Source organism: Coffea arabica, chromosome 4e (genome assembly GCF_036785885.1).
Source record: "Coffea arabica cultivar ET-39 chromosome 4e, Coffea Arabica ET-39 HiFi, whole genome shotgun sequence".
Lineage (NCBI taxonomy): Eukaryota > Viridiplantae > Streptophyta > Magnoliopsida > Gentianales > Rubiaceae > Coffea > Coffea arabica.
In genome coordinates, this window is record NC_092317.1 from 28,832,310 (window position 1) to 28,855,095 (window position 22,786).

Here is a 22,786-nt window from a genome sequence, read left to right on the forward strand (position 1 = left end):
TGTAGAAAAGGCGGGCGATTAAATAAAATAAACCCTAGAAAATTAGAAAATTTTCGGGTTCTCAAACTCATTTTTTTTTCGGAGCGTCACACTCTAAGGTAGTGGAACGTACGATTTCCGTATTCCACCGCTTAGCTAAGCTTTTAATTGACCCTGGGGCATCCCATTCATTTGTGTGGTATTGATATTAGTCTAGTTAAGTTGCCCTGTGACTTGGAAGTTAAAACACCTACTGGGGATCAAAACCTAATTACCAATATGGTTTATAAAAATTGCGAGATTTGGGTAGGAGAACGGAAGTTGGTGGGAGACTTGATAAGTTTAGACCTTAAGGGGTACGACGTGATTATGGGTATGGATTTGTTAGCCCGTTATAATGCTCAATTGAACTGTAAAACTAAGGTGGTGGAATTCTCGATACCCGGAGAGGCCACTCTAAGGTTGGATGTGAGAGGTAGGTTAGCCTCGTCTGCACTTGATTCGGGAATTCGAGTTAGGAAGTTATTGAGTAAAGGGGCGCAAGGTTACTTAGCTTTCTTAATTAATACCCCTGGAGATAAGGTGAAACTGGAGGATGTGTTAGTAGTGAATGAATTTCCTGATGTCTTCCCTGACGAGTTGAAGTCGATGCCACCAGAGAGAGAAATAGAATTTAAGATTGATTTGGTGCCTGGAACCACTCCGATTGCAAAAACACCCTACTGAATGGCCCCTGCCGAACTTAAGGAACTAAAACTGTAATTACAGGACTTGTTAGAGCGAGGGTTTATTCGAGAAAGTGAATACCTTGGGGAGCGCCTGTTCTATTTGTTAAAAAGAAGGATGGCAGCTTGAGGCTCTGTATAGACTATCGCGGCCTAAATGATGTCATGGTGAAAAATAAATATCCGTTGTCGCACATTGATGAGTTGTTTGATCAGCTGCAAGGAGCAGTGATTTTCTCTAAGTTGGACCTAAGACAAGGTTATTATCAGTTACGAATTAAACAGGACATACCGAAGACTGCTTTTAATTCCAGATATGGACATTTTGAGTTCGTCGTGATGCCTTTTGGTTTAACAAATGCTCCTGCCGCATTTATGGATTTGATGCATCGAGTCTTTAAACCCTACTTGGATCAATTTGTCGTAGTGTTTATTGATGATATCTTGGTGTATTCTAAGACTCGAGAGGATCACGAACGACATTTGAGGATAGTTTTGCAGACTTTAAGAGAACAGCCGTTATATGCCAAGTTTTGCAAGTGCGAGTTTTGGTTGGAGCAAATTTCTTTTCTAGGGCACATAATATCTAAAGATGGCATTTCTGTGGATCCAATAAAAGTAGAGGCCGTATCAGAGTGGAAACGACTGGAGACCCCAACTGAGATTCGTAGTTTTCTACGTTTAGTTAGGTATTACCGTCGGTTCATAAAAGATTTCTCCAAGTTAGCCGGTCCTTTAACCGACCTGACCAAAAAGCATGGTCAATTTGTCTGGGATTCTATGTGTGAAGCTAGTTTTTGGGAATTAAAGAAACGGTTAATGTTGGCACCCGTTTTAGCTTTACCAAATGGGGAAGATAGCTTCACTGTATATATGGATGCCTCAAGGGAAGGTTTGGGATGTGTTCTAATACAGAATGGAAGTGTAATTGCCTATGCCTCTAGGAAGTTAAAATCCCATGAACGAAATTACCCGACTCATGATTTGGAGTTGACCGCTGTAGTTTTTGCCCTAAAGAAATGGAGACATTACTTATATAGGGTGACTTTTGAGGTGTATACCGACCATAAGATTTTGAAATACCTATTCTCTCAGAAGGAGCTAAACTTGAGACAGCGTCGATGGGTGGAATTTCTTGAGGATTATGACTGTACAATTAACTACCACCCAGGCAAGGCCAATGTTGTAACGGATGCTTTGAGTCGAAAAGTGCAAGTAGCTGGATTAATGGTCAAGGAGTGGAATTTGTTGGAAGAGGTGAGTGAATGGAACCCGCGATTAGACCGACAGAGGGTGATTTTATGTAATATTACGGTGAGATCTGATTTGTTGGACCAAATTAAAAAAGCTCAAAAGAACGACCAGATGGTGCAAAAGTGGACAGAAAAAGTGCAAAAAGGGGAGATACAAGATTTTAAAGTGAGTCCCGAGGGTATCTTGAAATTTCGCGATCGGATAGTGGTACCGCAAGATGAAGTGATGAAAAGGAATATTTTGGAAGAGGCACATCGATCCAAGTATACAATACATCCTGGAAGCAATAAAATGTACCAAGATTTGAGGAGACTATATTGGTGGGATAAAATGAAAAAGGAAATTGCTCAGTTTGTCAAAAAAGGTTTAGTGTGCCAACAGGTGAAAACTGAATATCAGAAACCCTCAGGTCTTTTGCAACCTCTTGAAATCCCTGAGTGGAAATGGGAACATATTACCATGGATTTCGTGTCAGGGTTACCCCGTACCCAGAAAGGTCATGATGCCATTTGGGTAATAGTAGACAGGTTGACCAAGTCTGCTAATTTTTTGCTTATAAACATGAAAAAATACTCTTTGGAGAAATTGGCCCAACTGTGCATAGATGAGATTGTGAGGTTGCATGGGATCCCCGTAAGTATTGTTTCTGATAGAGATCCGTGGTTTGTGTCCCGTTTCTGGCAACAATTACAAGGAGTCTTGGGGACCAAGTAGAATTTTAGTACCACTTATCATCCCCAAACTGATGGACAGTCGGAGAGAACCATTCAAACACTTGAAGACATGTTGAGGACCTGTATTTTGGATTTTGGTGGAAGTTGGGGACAATACATGGCTTTAGTTGAATTTGCATACAATAATACCTATCACTCTTCCATACAAATGGCACCGTATGAAGCTCTCTATGGAAGGAAATGCCGATCATCAATATTCTGGGATGAAGTAGGGGAAAGAAAAGTTTTAGACCCAATTGCAATACCATGGATCGAGGATGCGTATGAGAACGCGAAAGTGATACGTCAGAGGCTTTAGAGGCTTCAGACAGCTCAAAGTCAACAGAAGAGTTATGCTGATAATCGACGAAAGGACTTGGAGTTTGAAGTTGGAGATAAGGTATTTCTAAAGATTACACCACTTCAAAGTCTCACAGCAGGAAAAGGAAAGAAGTTTCAACCGAGATACGTGGGACCATTCAAAATTCTCCAACGAGTTGGAAATGTAGCATATCGATTGGAGTTACTGGAAAGTCTATCCAGGGTTCATGATGTATTTCACGTTTTCATGTTGAAAAAATATCATCCAGACCCCACTCATGTACTGAATCCGGAAGAAATTGACATTGATGAATCTCTACCTTATGAAGAAAGGCCGGTACGGATCTTAAATCGAAAGGTGAAGGAATTGAGAACTAAACAGATACCCTTAGTTAAACTTTTGTGGAGGAATCATGAGGTGGAGGAAGCTACTTGGGCAGTGGAAGAGGACATTCACGCCAAATACCCCGAACTATTCAGTGATTATGGTGAGAATTTCGAGGATGAAATTCTTTAAGGGGGAGAGAGTGTGAGGACCCTCACTTTAAAAACACAATTTTCCTAAGTTACTCGCCTTGCCCTAGGATTTAAATCACTTATTATATGCCCTTATATTATATTCTACATGTGTTACAACAATTCCCTTGTATTGCATTTCATTTCCTCTTACTTGAATTAAAACATTTTCTTGAGTTGGTTTTAAATAATTCACCACTTACATTTTTACCAAGTGTCTTTTATTTGTGGTAGGGACTTTATATGAGAGATTAGAGGTGTTAAATAGGCATTGGTATATTTGGAAGGGTTGAAACATCATTAGTTAAAGAATTAAGAGAAGTTTTGGACAAGAAGTGGGCTATGTGGCAAAACCCTAGCCAAGTATTTTGTTTGACCAAAGGTTAGCAGACAATTTAAACTAGACTTGGCCATTTTTTTTCTTATTGTGGCCGGCCACCTTGAAGCTTGTCAAGGAAGAGAGAGAACTCCATTTTCTTACTTTCTAACCCTAGTTGATCAAGAGCAAAAACCAAAAGAGAAGGATCTTGAGTTAGTTGAGAAACTTTCCTCCAACCCTAGTGTTTGTTTCAAACTTGAAGCTTTCATTTTAGTGGATTGTTTTGGTGGTTCAAGCTTCTTACAAAAGAGGTAAATAATCTTTAAATCTTGCTTTTATGATGATATATCATGTACTTCAAGTTTTAAAGGCAAACTACAAGTTGTTTTGGAAGAGATTTGAGGTTAATCTCTTGAATTAAACAAGTAGTCATTGGGTTAGTTAATATGCATACCATGTGTTTGATGAAATGTTTAAACTTGTTCATGGTTGTTTATGAAGTATTAATGTGATAACCCCACCTTCCCCTAAGGCATACCAAAGGGGTTAGCGGACTGCCTGCCCAACTCTCGTCAGGACTACTAAGACGGTAATACATAAACTCAAGTCGTTTCGGAGTCTATTGGCGTGCTTAACCAAACCACAAATCCATGAAACGGAAAATGAAACCGAAACGGAAAATGAATAGTGACCACCACGTCACAATCCGACCAAGACCCAATCGAAGACAAGTAACTCCATATAATCCTTGAAATGAATTTATACAAACCAAATATAACACATGAACATGAGTACACACGTTTACAAAACCACATTCGTATATTTACACATCAAAAGGCAATATTTGAATGCAGACACAATTAGGGTTTCCAACCATGGAAGAGCTATACAAAATCTCTAAACTAGCTCAACTCATTCTTCAAAAGCAAAAGTCCAAAAGATGGTTCCCTGTAAGGAAAACAAAATTTAACGGAGTGAGCTTTCGCCCAATGAGGTACTATCACGTAAATATACCAGGATCACATAAACACAAGAATCTTCAATCCAAATAAGTTCATCAAGTGAGTAAAATCAACACCACACAACTATAAAGAATAAAAGGATATGGACGGCTCTCAAGAGCCCTTTTCCTCTTTTGCCATGCTTGATCTCATCTCATTGACTCTCCATCAATGTATACAGTGTAATCATAACCGTAGATTCCTCTTTACTCCAATACTCCATCCAGCACACATTCCCCTTACCGGGCTCGAACACCAAGCAGTACAGAATTGGTAATACTCGAGTATACCGGAATCAAGGGTCTTATACCCAAAGATTCCCAAATACAGTCCCCATGGCTTGTCAAATGTCCTCGACCAAGTCCTTACCGGCTCGAGTCAATTGACTTCCAATGAGGTAGAGCTCAGAGTTAACAGTAAAGGTCCAGAGTTAACAGTAAAGATCGTTGGATACATGTCCAAACGACACCAAATCAAGTACAATCAAGAGTATTTCAAGTGATATAGTAAACAGTCAAGTAGGGCAGAGAGTACGAGAGTGGTAAAGTACACCCTCGCCTCACCTAGCCCAAACAATAATCACAACTAGTCCAATCACAGAATTCAAGTACAAGAAAGCCACGGAATAACAAACATGTGAGTAATACACTCACCAAGTCAAACAAAGCAATTTTACAAGTTTTCGCCCGACGTGAGCCTCGGATCACCGGCACGCCCTATAATAATCAAGAAAGTACAATTAAGACTCGAACACGAGTCGAATACCTTTTTAAATGAACTATTAAGGCAAAACCCAAAGATAGCTTGGAAATGAAAAACACATAACTTCTAGGGTTATAAGTAGAAACAAACCCCAAAACCTTTTGTAACGACCCCACCTCCCCCTAAGGCGTACCAGAGGGTTCGGCGGGCCGCCTGCCCAGCTCTCGCCGGGACTCAGTCGTTCGCTACAGTCCTCAATTAAAAATTGAAATAAATCACAAGAATAAATAGGGCATTGATCCAAACTTAAAGCGGAACTTATATACATTGCCAACCCAAAAGAGAATATAAACATCAAATATACAAGGGTTCTCAATCCTTCATACGTCCAGCCCGTGCCAAGCACTAGGCGAGAACCACTACAAAAGAAACAAAACTAGATTGGCTAGTCTATCTCAAGCTCACGTCCTCGCTCGCCTTCCCCTGTAAGGAAAACAAAACTAAAGGGATGAGCTAAAAGCCCAGTGAGGTTCCGAACACATAATCAGATAATCAATCCAATACATTAAACATGGAGTATCAATAAGTCAAGAAACATTTACAATGGAAAGCGATAGTAACACATTCATTAAAAGGATACGGCTCACAAGGATCAATTCGTTATTTCGTTCATTCGTTCTCCTGACATTTCCCCTTATTCCTCCAATCATTTGAAACTGCATTTTTCGTTTATCAATAACCCTCGTTCGATCGTTCGTTCATTCATTCACCCCCGTCCTGGCCGTTGGCCAGTCTCCACCAACCTACAGGGTAATACTCGAGTATACCAAACGTTCACCCAAGTCCCTAATCGCCCGACCGAGTCCGCTTCTGGCTCGAGACGACCGGTAACAAGGGGCAATGGCCAGTTCAGCCCAAAAGGCTTACATTCATGCGCAAGTAACATTTCAATCATTAAATCCTTGAAAATTGCACAGTTATTTAGGTCGAGTGCGATAAAGTACACACTCACCTAGGAAGCTCGTTTGGAAATCATTAAAAGCACTTAACACATTAGCAAATGATAACAACAAGCCATAGAATCAAATAAGGAACACTCACCTAGAAATGCAAAATATCGTGTAAAATATCCTTCCGGATATTACCCTTAATCACCAATGAAACCTAAGGTTGAACAAGAGAACATATTACAGTTTATCGAGCAAAACATTTAAGGGAAACAAATAAATTCGACTAATTAGGAGTAAAACGTGTAAAGATGACTTTCAAGTAAGAAGAGGGTTGTTTGAACCCAAGGATGAGAAATCATGTTTTAAAATGGAAAACCGGTCATGGTATTGGCCAAACAAAAGTATACAAGTTCAAATAGAAACCTAGCCCTCGGGCGAAAATTTGGGCAGCACGCCCTTTGTGTTTACCTAATTTTCCAGCCATTTTGGCTTCATTATTTTTCCTCAACCACAACCCAACATCACACATAAGCAATTCAAGTCAAGAGCCGTTCCATAGGCTCACAATATCATAAGAATAAGAAATACAGTAATAAGAAGTGCAGAAATTCAATTTAGCAAAAGACAGATTTGACGTGCGAATGCGGAAATAACATATCCGAGGCTACGCTTATCGGATTAAGACGCAACCTATGCCGTTTCGAAGCTAAGACATAGGGCTATAATGTTCATGAAGGTCACTTAGTCCAGTTTCTAATGTAACTTGATCAAATTCTCAAATTACTAAACCAGAAACCAATTCGTCGGCTGCTTAAACGCAGAACACTGTAATGGTCATAACTCAGTGTACAAAAGTCCAATTCAGGTGTTCTTAGAGGAATTTTAAAGCTAATTCAGAACACTACAACTTTCATGTTTTGTCCCAGAGCTAAATCAGAATGGATCCTGGTCAAAAAACGTGATAAGCTGGACTTAACTGAAGAAACGGACTGCTGGGAAATACTTAGAACAGTAAGGGTATTTTGGACTTTTCATGTCCTACGTTCCTCCGATTGAGCTGAAATTTTGTAGGCACCTATAAAATGCCATTATATACAACTTTTCTTCTTTGACCTAAGGCCAAATCGACCTCTAACATACAGTTACAAATTCGGACAGAATGTTGGGGAAAATTTCCAGATTCTGGAATTTCTAGTTTTTAGTGAATCTTTCCTTAATTTCTTGGTCCAATCACTACCAAAACACCTTATAAAACCTCAATTGCAACATATAAGCATCATATAATGTAACGGCCCCACTTCCCCCTGTAGACACCAAATTTTGAATAATTTGTATGTGGCATCTATTTCATGATTTTCATTTTAGATTGCTTGCATTTTAGTTCGTTATTGTGTGTTTTGCACTTTTAGTTGTTATGTTATTTTAGTTTTATTCATTTTTGCCTTGTTAGTTTGTTTCATTTGCTATTTGTCAGTTTAATTTTATTCACTTTTTAGTTTTAGTTTTTAGTTTTTAGCTTTTTTAAAAGTTTAGCGTAGAGTTTTCTTGAAAAGATGGAAAAAGAAAGGAAAAAGGAAAATTTGTTCACAAAAATATGTTATTTCTTTTTTTTGGCATTTTAGTTATTTTTATCAAGTTATTTTGAGAAAAGAAAAAAAAAGAAAAAAAGGAAAAATGAAGAAAATTCGAAAAATGGACATTTTTGTTGTTTTTATTTGTTTAGTTTGTTTTTTTTATTTTATTTATTTGTTCTCATTATTATTATTATTATTACATGGTTTTGTCATTTTGTTATTTTTGTTTTTATTTATATTATGTATTTACTTAATTAAAAAAAAAAAAAAAACGCGCAGCATGAAGGCTGCGTTTTTGCCGCAGCTTGCAAGTGAACTTTGCGGAGCTCCTTAGCTGCAAATTTCAGAAGAGTGGTTGAGGATTTAGGGTTGGACGTCTGATATAAATAGGTAGAGAGGTTAGCAGCCGCAAAGGGGGAGAGAGTTTTGGAAAGAGAAGGGCTACGGGAGAAGGTTTTGAGAGGAAAGAGTTACGGGAAAAAGAGAGAAGAAAGAAACGGCAAAAGAGTTTGACGGCTAAGGTTGGTAAGAAAACTAGAAACCAGGAGAGATAGAGAGGTTTTGGGGGCGGTTGGAACTGAGGAAAAATCTGAGGGAAAGTTTTTGGATGGCGGCTGAGAGCTTGAGAGCTTCGTGAGAGGAATGGAGGGCTGAAGCAGAGAAGAAGCTAAAAAGAAACGAAACAAAAGGGATTCGGCTGTGAGAGAAGTAAGAGGCCAGAACCTCAAGCCCGCGCTTTCTTCGCCAAAGTCTGCAAAGATTCATCTTTTCGATCTCTGGTAGGGCCTCTTCAACCTCTTGCAGACGCCGGCTGCAGATTCAAGCCCAGGCAGAAGCTTCAACTCCAAAGCAGTGAATAGGTAGCTTTCAATCCTTCTTGTCTTTGCCATTTCGTATGAAATCTGGGCTCTTGCTTAGTTATGGGTCTTGCATCTAGTCCGTGCCGTTTGTGTTCCTTTTAGCCAGAACTGAACGTCATTTTCGTTATTCCTGGCTGGTCTCTTGTTGTTTCCATTCCTTTCTCTCGCTCATCTTGTTCGAAAGCTTACTTGTTTTGCCCGTGAGTTGAAGAGCCAAGCTGATGCTTGGCGATTTTTGTTGGGATGGGGACGGACACAATATATTGGCATGTGAGCAAAGGATTTGACATCCATGAAGAGTTTTTGAATAAACTTTAGCAGGTCGTAAGTTCATCCGTGTGTTTTCTTTTGCTGTTTTTCCTTGCCTGTAACAACCCAGTCCACTAAGAGGCTTTCATTACCTACTTGATGAGATAAATTGGATAGAAGGTGTTGGGTTTGCATGTTTGGGGGAGCCGAAATGCTTGAATCATATGCGGAGGCTTAATGAAAAAGTGAATTCCTGGTCACTAAGCCACTGTCACACAAATGTTTGTCCAGATTTTTTTTTTGGGTACCAATTTCTGCTATGTTCCCTTGTTTGTTTGGATGACAGAGTCGAGAGTGTTTGTTGTTTAGTTTAAAAACTATGATCCTGGTTGAAGATTGTTGAGCAAGCTGTGTTCAGATTTTCGTTTCGGTCACCAAGACCTTAAGAGCAAAGAGTTGCGGAAGCAACCTTGGCTGGAATTTACAGAATGCATGAGTTTCGTTGTGACCTTTTGCACCAGTTTCTTCTCTATGTTTCTTGTTGTTTGGATGTCAAAGTCATATCTTGTTTGTTTAGTTCAAAGTTTGGATCAAGGTCGTGCATTTGGACCAGAAATATGTGTTTGTCGACCAAAAATGCAGCAGTTTTGCTTGGTTAGAGTTGCCATTTGAAAATAAATCTTGCTGCAGCTTTCTTTCCTTCCTTTGTTGTTGATCAAAAACAGTTTTTGCCATCTTAATCTTGCAAACAAAACTTCTTGTTTTGATTTGGGTCAATAATTTCTGGTTTAATGAACTTGTTTGTATGATGAAATGGATGCAATTGTTGCTGGAATTTGCCGCAAGTTTGAGAAAAGGCAGCCGCTGGTTCATAGTGCAGAATTTTGCTGTTTCAGAAATTTTCTTTGAGTTTGCATGAAATGTTCATCAGAATTTGTGTAGTTTGCTGCTATGTTTTCGATGGTGGGCTTTATTGCTTAGTTTGAAGCTGTGTATCTGGATTTGCTATGTGCTTGAGTGTGGTTTCGGTTGATGAAGCACAACAGAAATATTGCAGAAACAAGCTTCCTATGTGGATTGCATATAAAACTACTGCTGCATTTTTCCTGTTTCTTTGTGCTATCAAACCTGCAACGAAATTGTGTGTTTGGTTGATGTTTGATAGGTAGAAATCTGAGCATTTGATGAGCCTGTTTGCATTGTAAAATGGGTAAAAGCCGTGGCTAGAAACTTTGCAGCAAACTTGAAAGTAAAAGAAAGCATGTTGCATTTTAGTTGCAGAAGTCTAAGCCATACGTAGCTGCATATTTTGCATGAAAATAATTTCCAAAAATTGCACCTTGACCCCTTGGCTTCTAACTAATGCTACTATGACCCAACCAATTGAATAAGTTCATCAATTTGGTCCTTGGTAATTTTAATTCTACATTTGCACTGCTTGTTTGTTTTAATTAATTACTATGCTTTGTTTCAATGGCACTTAATTCATGACTTTAGGGGCTTTATGACCAAGTGAGCTTGTGTTTGCCTATTTTCTCTAATTTTTCCAAATAAATTGGTACCTTGACCATTTCTTTTATTTTGGAGGATAAATAAGTGATTTCACTTCATTGGGCCCCAATTTCAAGGGAGGTACACTCCATTCCTCATTTGCACTTCATTTGACCCTATGTGCTCCTATGTGTTGTGTGAATATGCCTGCCTACTCCGCTTTCCTTACCTCCTTGCATGCATTTACTTGCTTTTACTTTTATTTAAGTTTTATGGGGTATGTGTACACCTCTTGGCTTGTAATAGATAGGGCTCGGAGAGCATCTGGTCCATTTCCCTTTCCCCTTTATGCTTTTATGGGGTATGTGTACACCTCTTGGCTTGTAATAGATAGGGCTTGGCGAGCAATTTGGTCCATTTACCCCTTCCCCTTTTGTTTTAGTTAGTGAATGTAATAGGTTCATTAGCTTGGTTGCATGCCTACGTGTTAAGTGTTACTCGCTTTATTAGGCTCTTGCATCTAGTCGAGCATGCTAATTGTTATGTGCTATGTGTCTATAGGTGTTTGGCATGTCTAATCGCTTTCCATAGCTATGAATGAATGTGATGGATGAATGTACGTCACCACACTAGTCCAATGCTAGTTGTGGCTCATTATTTCATTAGGAATTCATAGAAAGGGCTAGTCCAACGCTAGACCCAATAGGATTTTTCCTTTGTTTTCCATTAATGCATTATTTGCCTGTTCACTACATATCATGCATCTTCCCTTAGTTTTATCATCTGGCATGCTCCTCGCACCCCTTTTCCCCTCATTTTAGGATTTTTGCATCTCATACTAGTTATAGGGTTCATTTGCCTGGAGAGTCCCCTTTCGATAAGGGAAACGAGCGAGTGTGGCTACTCGATAGCCTTAGCACGCTAGTTTTGCCTTCTAATCAAAGGGAAGATTAAGTCACAAAGTTAGGACTCCCCGTTCCCGTCTTGATGCATTCCTATAGGATTCATACATTCTATTCATTCACTATCACATACACTTACTTTATATTCTAACCCTTTTTCCACATTCTCACTTCACACTACTTTTGGACGTTTTCACTTAACTACTCACACTTTACACTTTTATTTGCACACGTGCACCTTTATATCCCTTCACTTGCACACGAACACTTTTTATCTTCATTTGCACACCTCCACTTACATCCTATTATTTTTATCATTTTTCTCATTTCACACAAACTCACATTTTCACATGGCATGCATTCCACTCATTTGTACGTCATTTAGATTTATGTGTGACCTCTCCAAAGGATCATTACTGGGCTTCACAATTAATGTGATTGGCACCACTCAACCTTTGAAGATAAATTTCCCCCATGTCCCCTAGGTCTAGGTTTTTGCATTCACGTAGTCATATCCAACATGCGATACATACCTTGGGTAGAAAAATTAGGAGAAAATGGTTTAAGTCACGCAACTAGCCTTGGCTAGGTCGAAGGGGTGCCTTGGATTTTTATCCTTGCCTTCCCCTTCGTCAAATGTGACCCCCGATCCCTCTTTTGGTTACGTAGACCCAAAAGTTCTCTAAAAGGGTTTATTTACTTTTTTCATTCAAAAACAAAAATCATTTTTGGGTGACTTGGTACACCCTAACTCTATACCAAGTGACGACTCCATTTTTCAAAAAAACCCTTTTTGGACTTTATATGGCCAAACCGTCGCTTTATCAAGTCCCATGGCCTTTATTTTCATTTTGCACACGTTCACACCACACTACACAACACATCACACATTTCCACATTCAAAAGTGGGGCGCGACAGTTGGCGACTCCACTGGGGACTTCCTAAGTGGGTCCGAGCATTTGATTTAGCCGTTCTTTTCCCTTTTTCTACCCTTTTTATGCATAGCATTTGGATATTAGGGTTGCATTTTTCTTTTTAGGACTTTTTGCCTCGCGCACGTACCAAACTACTCCCCACTCACGTATGTATGATTGGTTGATTGGATGTATATTTTACTTGTTTTATCTCGCGCCTTGCATTGCATTTGGGTGGGGGGACATACCCTAGAGCCTCGCGTTGGTTCTCGATCTCTCCCCTCCAAACGAGCACTAGCATACGTGCATACGCTTTAATTTTTCGTCCCTCATTTATTTTTCTTTTAGTGGCTTGTCACGCCACTCCACCCTGTTAGGATTTTTAGGCGACCCACTTGGACGTGTGATCGTGACACGACGTGTGCGTAGCACGATCCGAGGGGTCACTTAATCTTCCGCTTTAAGCTTTGGGTTAATAGCCTTTAGCTTTTAGTGGAAGGTTGAGGATTTTTGATAGATTCACTCAGACATGTGGCCGTGACACGACGTGTGCGTAGCAATGTCTGGGGAATCGCTCGAACCACCGACAAAGAACCTTGGGATTGATGACCCTTGGTTTCCAAGTCTGAAGGCTCGGGGACCTAAAACCTATCGAGTCTAGCTGCATTAGTGAGCCCTAACCTCATGCATCCATGATAGTGTTACCTAGGATAGCGTCTGCCTTACCTTATTAGGGACACTATTCACGAGGGGAGGGGTCCAACCCCTTTTTCCCTTTTGATAGCTTTATTTCTTTGTATTGATTTTCGTTGCTACAATGTGTTATGTGTATTTATTTGATTGAACTAACCTTTCTTGGTTTTTGTCTCCATTGCATTCATTAACCCTAGCAAATAAGAGGTCTGGCATGACTTTCTTTTAGAACCTACCCTTATAGATAGGTTATTGCACGTTTAAAGATTTTGGTATATTGCATTCATAGATTAATAATTGCATAGCATTCTAGGCCTACCTTGGCGTATAAAGGGTCCTTGTAGGTCATAATTGCATGTTTTACTGTTTTAATAAATTGGCATCATGCATAAACCCTAGAAAGGGAATGCCATTTAGGGGATCCCGTGTTAGTAATAAGCCACCTTGTGTCTCGGATATATAATCCAATGAGACTTGCATGTTTATATTTCTTGTACCATCCGAAGGGGTAGTGCACAAGGTAAGGTGGGATCCGATCATTTTCATGGGGCGATCATTGGAATATGAGCGTCTAATAATCACTTTTTGGCCACTCTATCAAAATTGGTAAAGATCCCTTGCGTAAAAGGACATTAATTTGAAGGAAATTCACAAATGATTCCTCCTATTGAGACGACAAATAATTTGAGGCCAAAATTTGATTTTAGAGGACTCATAGGCTAATGCATCGTAATAAATTTTATCCATTCAATCCATTGGATCACTTCATTCTTCCGTTTCATCCAATCAATTTGCTCTTTTTAGGGCGGTCAAGTCATTCTTTTAATAAATCATCAATTTCATTGATTTATTTGACCAATTTACCCTTTTTAGGGTCACCTGGTCGATTTTGAATAAATCATCAACTCATCTGACCAATTTACCCTTTTCAGGGTCGTTCGGCCGATTTTTGCATAAATCACTAGTTCAATTTCATTCATTTTACCAATTTACCCATTTTTAGGGCAACCGAGCCGATTTTGAATAAGTCAAGTTTCGTTCAATCTATTTGATCAATTTACCCTTTTTAGGGTGATTTGATTAATTTTGGATAAATTAAATTTCATTCAATTCATTCGACCCGTTTTCCTTTTTAGGGTAATCCAATCGAGTTTTAAATAAATGGTCAATTTCATTCAACCCATTTGACCAATTAGGGTTTCAATGTCAATTTCAAATTGGGAAACTTAGTCGATTTCTGAGAAAACCATCCATTGCATCCATCCATTTGATCAGTTGGAGTTTTTGACCTGCGTTTCACTAAGAAAATTTGTTAACGAATTCCAATCTCTTCGATAGGAAGTTCGTCAAAGTCAAAACCCGTGCGTTTTTGCAAATTCTTGTATCAATCAAAAGTGATCAATCTATTCGGACGTTGACCTCATTTTGACAAAGTGTCTCTCGTCAATCCAATTGACTAAATTTTTCAAAATTATTTTTCACTCAATGAGTTGATCAGATCCATCAGGTATGGTATAGTGCCTACCTCAGAGGATTGTATTTTCATGCTAGGCCTACCCTTGGCACAAAAAGGGTTCCCCCATAGGACATGCATCCGAATTTCCTGGATATCTACTAACTCTTGCCTTTTTCTTTTTCTTTATTTTTATTGTAATAACTAGGCAAGGGTTATCTAAAGGCAATTCCTTTCAAAATTCTCAGGTAATATTTAAATATAGCTTCTCGTCGAAGCCCCATCATAACGCGATCCCGTAGTCAAGCCCAGAGGAGTCGTGTAAACATGAGTTCGCAACCGGAATTGTCGGATAAGTCTGCTACTACAGCCCAACCTGAGACTGCAAGTTTGGGGATCCAACTGACCGAGATGCTCACGAAGTTTGGTGAGATGGCATCTGAAATGGCCGCCCAAAAGAAATTAATCGATGAGCTTATCAGTAGCGGAGTTCAACCCGAGCCTGGACTCGTCAGTCAATCGGGGCCAGAATCATTGGTCATGCCCATGACCCAAACCACTTTTACTCCACCCTTCATCATTTCATCCGAAGGAACTTTCACATATCCCACCATACATTTGCCATATACTTACCCTCCTGATCTGATGTGAGACGGATCTAGACGAACACCAAATTGGGATGATTGGCGGAACTTTGACCCTTCTATAATCACGAGCCACGAACTAAGGAGATTCCTTAACCCACGACTAGCAAATTTAGTGAACCAAAAGTATGGATAGAAGAACGCCACAATCAAGGAGACTACTTGATTGATAAGTTCAATGAACAGCTTGAGATTGATTCTCAAGTATTCAAAGGAAATTCTCTTGAGGCAAGAGAGAGTGAAATAACTCACATATATCTTATAAAATCTGAATTGTTCTTAATGAATGAAAACCTAGGCTATATATAGCCTTACAGGACTCAAACCCTAGAATGTCCAATGGACGACCTTGCCCTTCATTAAGGGTGAAAATGTCTAACAACTAATTAACTAAAATTAAGACTCTAAATTCGGCCAAAGTAAAGGGAAAATTGACCGAAATTATTAATGCTAACAAACAACTAATAATGGTAATTAAAACCCTAATTAGCAAGCTAGTACTCCGCGAACTAGTCTTTACTTGAATCTTCCAATTCCTCGTGTGCTTGAATGGAATGGGCCTTGGTCTCTATATTCTCATCATTCCCCTCCTCTTAAAGGCGATTTGTCCCCAAATCATGACTCTTCTTACAAAACAAAGGTGATGAGAGCATGTGTATAGTCACCAAGCAGCCTGCATGTCGCCTTCTCAAGCGAAGAAAGATCAAGACACCCTTGTGGGACACCAGGAAAACTTGTGGTGGTGGTAGATACATGTTGCGGACAGCAAGAGTTCCATGATAATGGCTACACAAGTGACGTCTCAAGCCTATGGGTGGACCGTGAGCGGACGCCCGGTGAACCAAGGTTTGGTTGGGCTGCGCGTTGTACGCATCAAGACGTGCAAAAGCGGCATCAAAGGCCATTGTAACCCGACTAGTGCTGGTTGGAACAAGTAGAACTGGTACAGCACAAGGGCTTAGATTCTCTTGAATCCAACCCTTACCAAGCAACTCCTCCACTTGTCGTTGTTGCTCCTTGGTTTCCTCAGGATTGGTCCTATATGGTGCCTTGTTTGGAAGGGAAGATCCAGGAATGAAATCAATTTGATGTTCAATTCCCCTTAATAGAGGCAATCCATTAGGTATATCCTCAGGAAAGACGTCTTGATACTCCTGTAAGAGGTTAGTAATAACACTAGGCAAAGAAGCATGAAGAGCATTAGTGAGTAAGGATTCCTTGCCAAATAAAATAAATAAAACCTGATTAGAATGCAAGGCCTTTCTCACATCTTTCACCTTGGCAAGCATGCTGGGTTTTCTCTCTTGTGCGGGTTCGAAGACCGAATGAGAGTGATCCAACTTGCTTGAAGAAGGGTCGGCCGACACTAATTTCTTAGCTTTGGCGTTGTCCTTCTTGGTGGTAGCATGCAAGTCATACTCTTTTTGTAGACTAACTTGATCCTCATGTACTTGTTGAGGTGTAAGAGGTGCAAGTGTAATCTTTTTACAATTATGCATAAAAGAGTATTTGTTCAAGAAACCATCAAAAGTGACTCTTTTGTCAAATTGCCAAGGACGCCCTAAGAGTATATGTGCAGCTTGCATTGGTACTACATCACACATAACATCATCTTCATACCTACCAATGCGAAAAGTAACCAGAACTTGTTTAAGAACACGTACCTCTCAACTGTTGTTTAACCACTGAAGCTTGTAGGGACGGGGGTGCTCACTAGTTGGCAAGTTTAGTTTCTCCACCATCAATGCACTAGCAACATTAGTGCAACTTCCGGGGTCAATCACCAAGCTGCATACCTTGTTGGTCACATGGCACCTAGTGTAAAAGATGTTGTCACGTTGAAGTTCATCTTTACTAGCTTGCGTAGCTAGTGCCCTTCTTGCTACCAATCCAACTTTGTCTTGAGTTGGAACTTCCTCTATCTCATCTTCCTCTTCAACCAAGGAAGGCATGTCTTTGTACTCCTCCTCTTCATCATCAGTGACAATGTCTCCATTTGGTAGCACAAGCATGGTTCTTGGATTTGGACATTGGCTTGCAATGTGCCCAATTCCTTGACACCTCCAACATTTGGTGTCACGATTCCTAGGTTTTGAAGTTTCAATTGTTGGTTTTGAAACAACCTTGGAGTCGGCTTTAGTAAAAGGTGGCCGTGAGCTTGACCCTTGATCTTGCTTCGGCTTTGGAGTGGTCCAAGTATTCGAACCTCTCTCTTCCCTGCTAGGCTGGAATGGTCGAGTAAATGTTTGTGGATGAGGGTTAGAATTTCTGGTTGTACCCCTCCTCTTGAGCCTTTGCTCAATCTTGATAGCCTTCTCCACCATATCTTCAATCTCCACATAGTATTGAAGCTCCAGTTGATCGGCTATTTCAACCCTCAGACCATTGAGAAATCTTGCCATTGTAGCCTCTCTATCTTCTTGAATATCAGCTCTTAACATGGAGATTTCCATGTCCTTGTAGTAGTCCTCAACTGAGCGTTGACCTTGTGTCAAGGTTTGAAGTTTTTGGTACAAGTCTCTATGGTAGTGACTTGGTACAAATCGCTTCTTCATCAATCTCTTGAGCTCAATCCAAGTGGTTATAGGTGGTTCTCCACACCTTCTCCGGCTTGTAACCACTTGTTCCCACCAAACTATGGCATAGTCGGTGAATTCTACTACGGCAAGTCTCAATTTTTGTGCATCGGTGTAGTCATTACAATCGAATACTAGCTCCACTCGACTTTCCCATTCAAGGTATGTATCCGGATCAGATTTGCCTTGGAAAGGAGGAATCTTCATCTTAATCCCCTTGATGGCGTCACCGATTGCTCTTGTGTTTCGCTTTGGTCTCCGTTGCTCGTATGCCTCATGTTCCGAATCGGCATTGGAGTCACTAGATTCCCCCAGGGTGGATTTTCCCCTAGATTTCCTAGAAGAAGCTCTAGACGAACTTAGTTGATCAATTTGCTCATGGATTGTTTCCAACCTTTGGTCAAATCTCCTCTGCATTTCCTTCCACATATTATCCATTTTAAGTGATAACTGAGCAATGGTAATTTCATGTTCCTGAGACATGGTGAAACCTGCAAAACTTGACAAATTGTTAGTAGAAAATGCCTCACTTGCTCCCTTAAGTGTTTCACTCCTCTCGTGTTTTCACTCAAGTGTGTATGGCACTCTAATGCTCTCACCAATTCACTTCTCAAACCACTTGTTTGTTTCCTTTGAAGAAATCAGAAATTTTCTCAAGGAAGTTCAATCAAACTTTAATCAATATAGCTCCCAATTGTATCAAAGGAACAAGGAAACAAAAAGTAGAAATGGAAAGCTCAAGTAATGAATAAGGAATGGAAGAGGAAAAAATTGATGTACAAAGAAAAAGAAAGTCCAAGTACGATGATGGAGTTCCCAAGTGCTTTACTTAATTGCCCAATTGATTTTTGGAAACAAGTTAGGTGTAGAACCTCTTTGGAAATCTCCCTAAAGCCGGCTATGACTATCTTAAAATTTATCCCAGATTTGGTAGCTTCCTAATCCCAAAAATTTTCCAGAATTTCCTTTTCCTTAACCTTCCAAAAGTCGGCTATAACAAATCAGAATTTGGTAGCTAAAAAAATTTCCAGATTTCTGCTCCTTTTAAACCTTCCAAAGTCGGCTGCAAAACAGAATTTGGTAGCTTCCTATTCTAACCGAGACTACTCCCTCCAATTTCCAGAAATTGGTGTTAAAAAACCCTTCCCTCTTGGCCGCACACCTTCCCCCAACAGTCGGCTCTCTCTCTTCTCCCAAGCAACAAGGCAATTCGGCTCCCTTCCTCCTTTGCAAGGCAAGACAACCGTGGGTCTTGTGTCAAGATAATGGCCTCCCAAGATGATACAAGTGATGTTACCCAAGACTCCCCCAAGCGACTTGCTCAAACAGCCTTCAAGAACTTTAGTCCTAAAATAAGGAAGCCATGTATGGATGCAAGATCTTACAAGAGACTTTTTATCCGAAGGGAAGTTCAAGTGTTCAAGTCCCAAGGTAATCAAGAACTCCAAGAACCTCGCAAGGTGGTGCACGTAGTCAAAGTTCAAGGTGATCAAGAATTCCAAGAAGAAGTTGGTCAGAATTTTTAAACCCTTCCTTTGCCTTAAATTTCTGTTTTTACGGATCAAATTCAAGAAGCAAAGTGTAGCAAATCAGGTCTTGGCAATAAAGAATCAAGTTCCTTCTTTTCTTTCTTGTTCGGCCTTGTCCTAGCCGATTGTGTGTTTCCTTTTTTTTTTTTTTTTTGACTCTACAAACACACAATTACTCGGCTGTTTTTGGGTAAAATTCCAGAATTTAATGTCACTCCAATGTTCTCCTTCAATCCTCCAATAACTATCAAAACATGTATCAAAATTTTGAGACTTCAAGATTAGTTTCAAGAAACTCAAGAATCCCTAGATTATTGTAGTTCCTCTTCAAGATTCCAACCCCAAACAAGTTTAACCACAAAAATCAGTTTAGGAAATTAATGAAAACAACTTGGTGGAATAAACTAAAGTTTGGACAGATTTGGCAAGAAACTTGCGCCCAAGGAAAACCCTAGTTGCAAGTGAAAACCCTAGCCGTCGCAGAAATTTTTTTTTTTTTTTTTGATATTTAAACAGAATATGCGACGAACAAAACACGGCTACACTTGAAGGCAGGCTTCAAGACAGAATCACACAACAAGTAATGCACGAAGTGGACACGAAGCAAAAGAAAACAAAGAGCGATGCAACAAGAACAACAAAGGCGGACAGAAATTTTTTTTTTTTTTTTTTTTGTAATAATGACTGGACTTGACACAAAGGAAGACATGACCAGAATTGCAAAATAAAATTGACTAGAAAGCTTACGAACAAACTCAACGGGATATACTTGATGTCGTCGACTAGCTCTGATACCAACTGATGTGAGACGGATCTAGACGAACACCAAGTTGGGATGATTGGCGGAACTTTGACCCTTCTATAATCATGAGCCACGAACTAAGGAGATTCCTTAACCCACGACTAGCAAATTTAGTGAACCAAAAGTATGGATAGAAGAACGCCACAATCAAGGAGACTACTTGATTGATAAGTTCAATGAACAGCTTGAGATTGATTCTCAAGTATTCAAAGGAAATTCTCTTGAGGCAAGAGAGAGTGAAATAACTCACATATATCTTATAAAATCTGAATTGTTCTTAATGAATGAAAACCTAGGCTATATATAGCCTTACAGGACTCAAACCCTAGAATGTCCAATGGACGACCTTGCCCTTCATTAAGGGTGAAAATGTCTAACAACTAATTAACTAAAATTAAGACTCTAAATTCGGCCAAAGTAAAGGGAAAATTGACCGAAATTATTAATGCTAACAAACAACTAATAATGGTAATTAAAACCCTAATTAGCAAGCTAGTACTCCGCGAACTAGTCTTTACTTGAATCTTCCAATTCCTCATGTGCTTGAATGGAATGGGCCTTGGTCTCTATATTCTCATCATGATCCTTCATTTTTCCCTACTTACATGCAAGGCCCACAACCTCACATCACCTCAAATATACCCCCTGAGCCACACACTTTTCATCACGCTACTGCTGAGCCTTTCTTGCCAGACCCTACCATTCAAAACAAACCAGAGATAGGAGAATGTTCTGCTCCTGTTGATATGAAGTTGCTCAAGCGCCTTGACCGTTTTGATGAGTTTATGAGGAAAAGTCAGGGTTTAAACAAGCAAGGAGTGCTGGACTATGACGAGCTTTGTCTCTTTCCAAATGTACAATTGCCTGAGGGATTCAAAACTCCGAAGTTTAACAAGTATGATGGGACAGGCAATCCCAAGACGCACCTCCGATTGTTCGCCAACAAGTTGGGTAGGCCAACAGATGATAAAAATCTGCCTTTGAGGCTATTCCCAGAAAGTCTGGAGGGGGATGCACTCGACTGGTATTCCAAGCTGAAACCCGAAGAAGCGAAGACCTGGCTTGACTTGTCCAACATTTTTGTAAGGCAATACGAGTATAATTGTGAGCTAGCTCCAACACGGACTACACTGGAAGGAACAAAAAGAAAACCCTCCGAGGATCACAAGACCTATGCTAAGAGATGGAGGAAAATAGCCGCAAAAGTCGAGCCACCAATGACTGAGGATGAAATCATACGCACCTTCATTAAGGCGCATGATCCGCCATACTTTGAAGAAATTTTCCGCATGACTGGATGCTCGTTTGCCGCTATTGTCAATAAGCTTGAAGAGTTCGATGACTTCGTGAAAGCTGGGAAGATTGTTAATGTCTCTGCCCTTAAATCCCAGTTGGATACCTTGCAAAGCCAAAGTAGTAATGGGAAGAAGCAACAATTCAAAAAGCAAGAGGGGGAAACTGCTTTTGTCTGGAATCAAAACCCTGTCTCAAAGCCCAGACGTCGACAATACCCTACCCACTCAAATCTTTACCCTTACTATTCAAACCCTCATCCTGTTTACCATACCAATACCACTCATCCTCAACCTCGACCAAATTACCCAAACACACCCACAACACCATTTTATATCTCCCCACATAACTTTCAAACTGGACCTTGCTCTCCTTATCATCCAAGACCAATCTTACCCGTCAACCATAACTACAACTATCAACAGACCGCTGTCACCCAAGACCCGGCCCGATATAGAACTTTTACCAATCTAGGTCGGCCCCTCGATCAACTATATGAACAGCTCAAGGCCGCGGGAAAAATTGGCACAATACCTCCTAAAGTCTATACTAAAGGAGTTCCCCCTGGTTATAATCCTCAATCTTTTTGTGCTTATCATTCTGGAGCTTCTGGGCATTCTACTACCAATTGTTGGGTACTTAAACACAAAATCCAAGACATGATTGAGGCCGGAGACATAATTTTGAAAGGGAGGGAAGAACAAGGACCAAATATAAAAACAAATCCTTTTCCTAAACACAAGGACACCTTTGAGGCATCCACCTCCAATGACAGAATTTGAAGGTCTTGAAAGAGCTCTGCACAATTTGGATGGCTGACTATCTTCCCTCTCGAAGGGAATTTTGATAAGTCTAGGGGTTGTCGTTTGCTAAAATTCATGAAAACTTTTTCTTGCATATGTGCATAGCTTAATGAAAGCGTCTTTTGCAATTGAGTTTTGTTTTGTTTCCGCTTTGATTTGGAGTTTCATGAAATGCACAATTTGATTATTTGTTTATTTGTTTATTGTTCTGGTTTTTGTTAATTCTTTGAAATGGCCAAAGGTGAAGTTATTTGACTCTTTGAATATCACTGTTCTGGAATTTGATAAAGCCCTTCATTGAAAATTCCTCCATTAAAAAGCCCTCATTGAGAAATTCCTTCCTTGGGAAAGCCTTCATTGAGAAATTCCTTCATTGAGAATGCCTTCATTGAGAAATCCTTCATTGAGAAAACTTTCATTGAGAAGAATCATTAAAAATCCCTTCATTGAAAAATCCCTTCATTTGCGAAATCCCTTCATTGAAAAATCCTTTCATTTGAGAAAATCCCTTTTCGGCCAGGT

The 22,786-nt window shown here is 39.9% G+C and overlaps 1 protein-coding gene across 1 annotated transcript; it reads left to right on the plus strand.

The window, feature by feature from the left end:
* The first annotated feature begins 258 nt into the window (after positions 1 to 258).
* Positions 259 to 705, plus strand: LOC140005554 (uncharacterized). Its single transcript, XM_072046561.1, has one exon. The coding sequence runs from the start codon at positions 259 to 261 to the stop codon at positions 703 to 705; it is 447 nt and encodes a 148-aa protein (XP_071902662.1).
* The last annotated feature ends 22,081 nt before the right edge of the window (positions 706 to 22,786 follow it).

Coding starts and splice junctions, on each gene's coding strand:
- LOC140005554 (XM_072046561.1), top strand. CDS start 259: ATGGTTTATAAAAATTGCGAGATTTGGGTAGGAGAACGGAAGTTGGTG.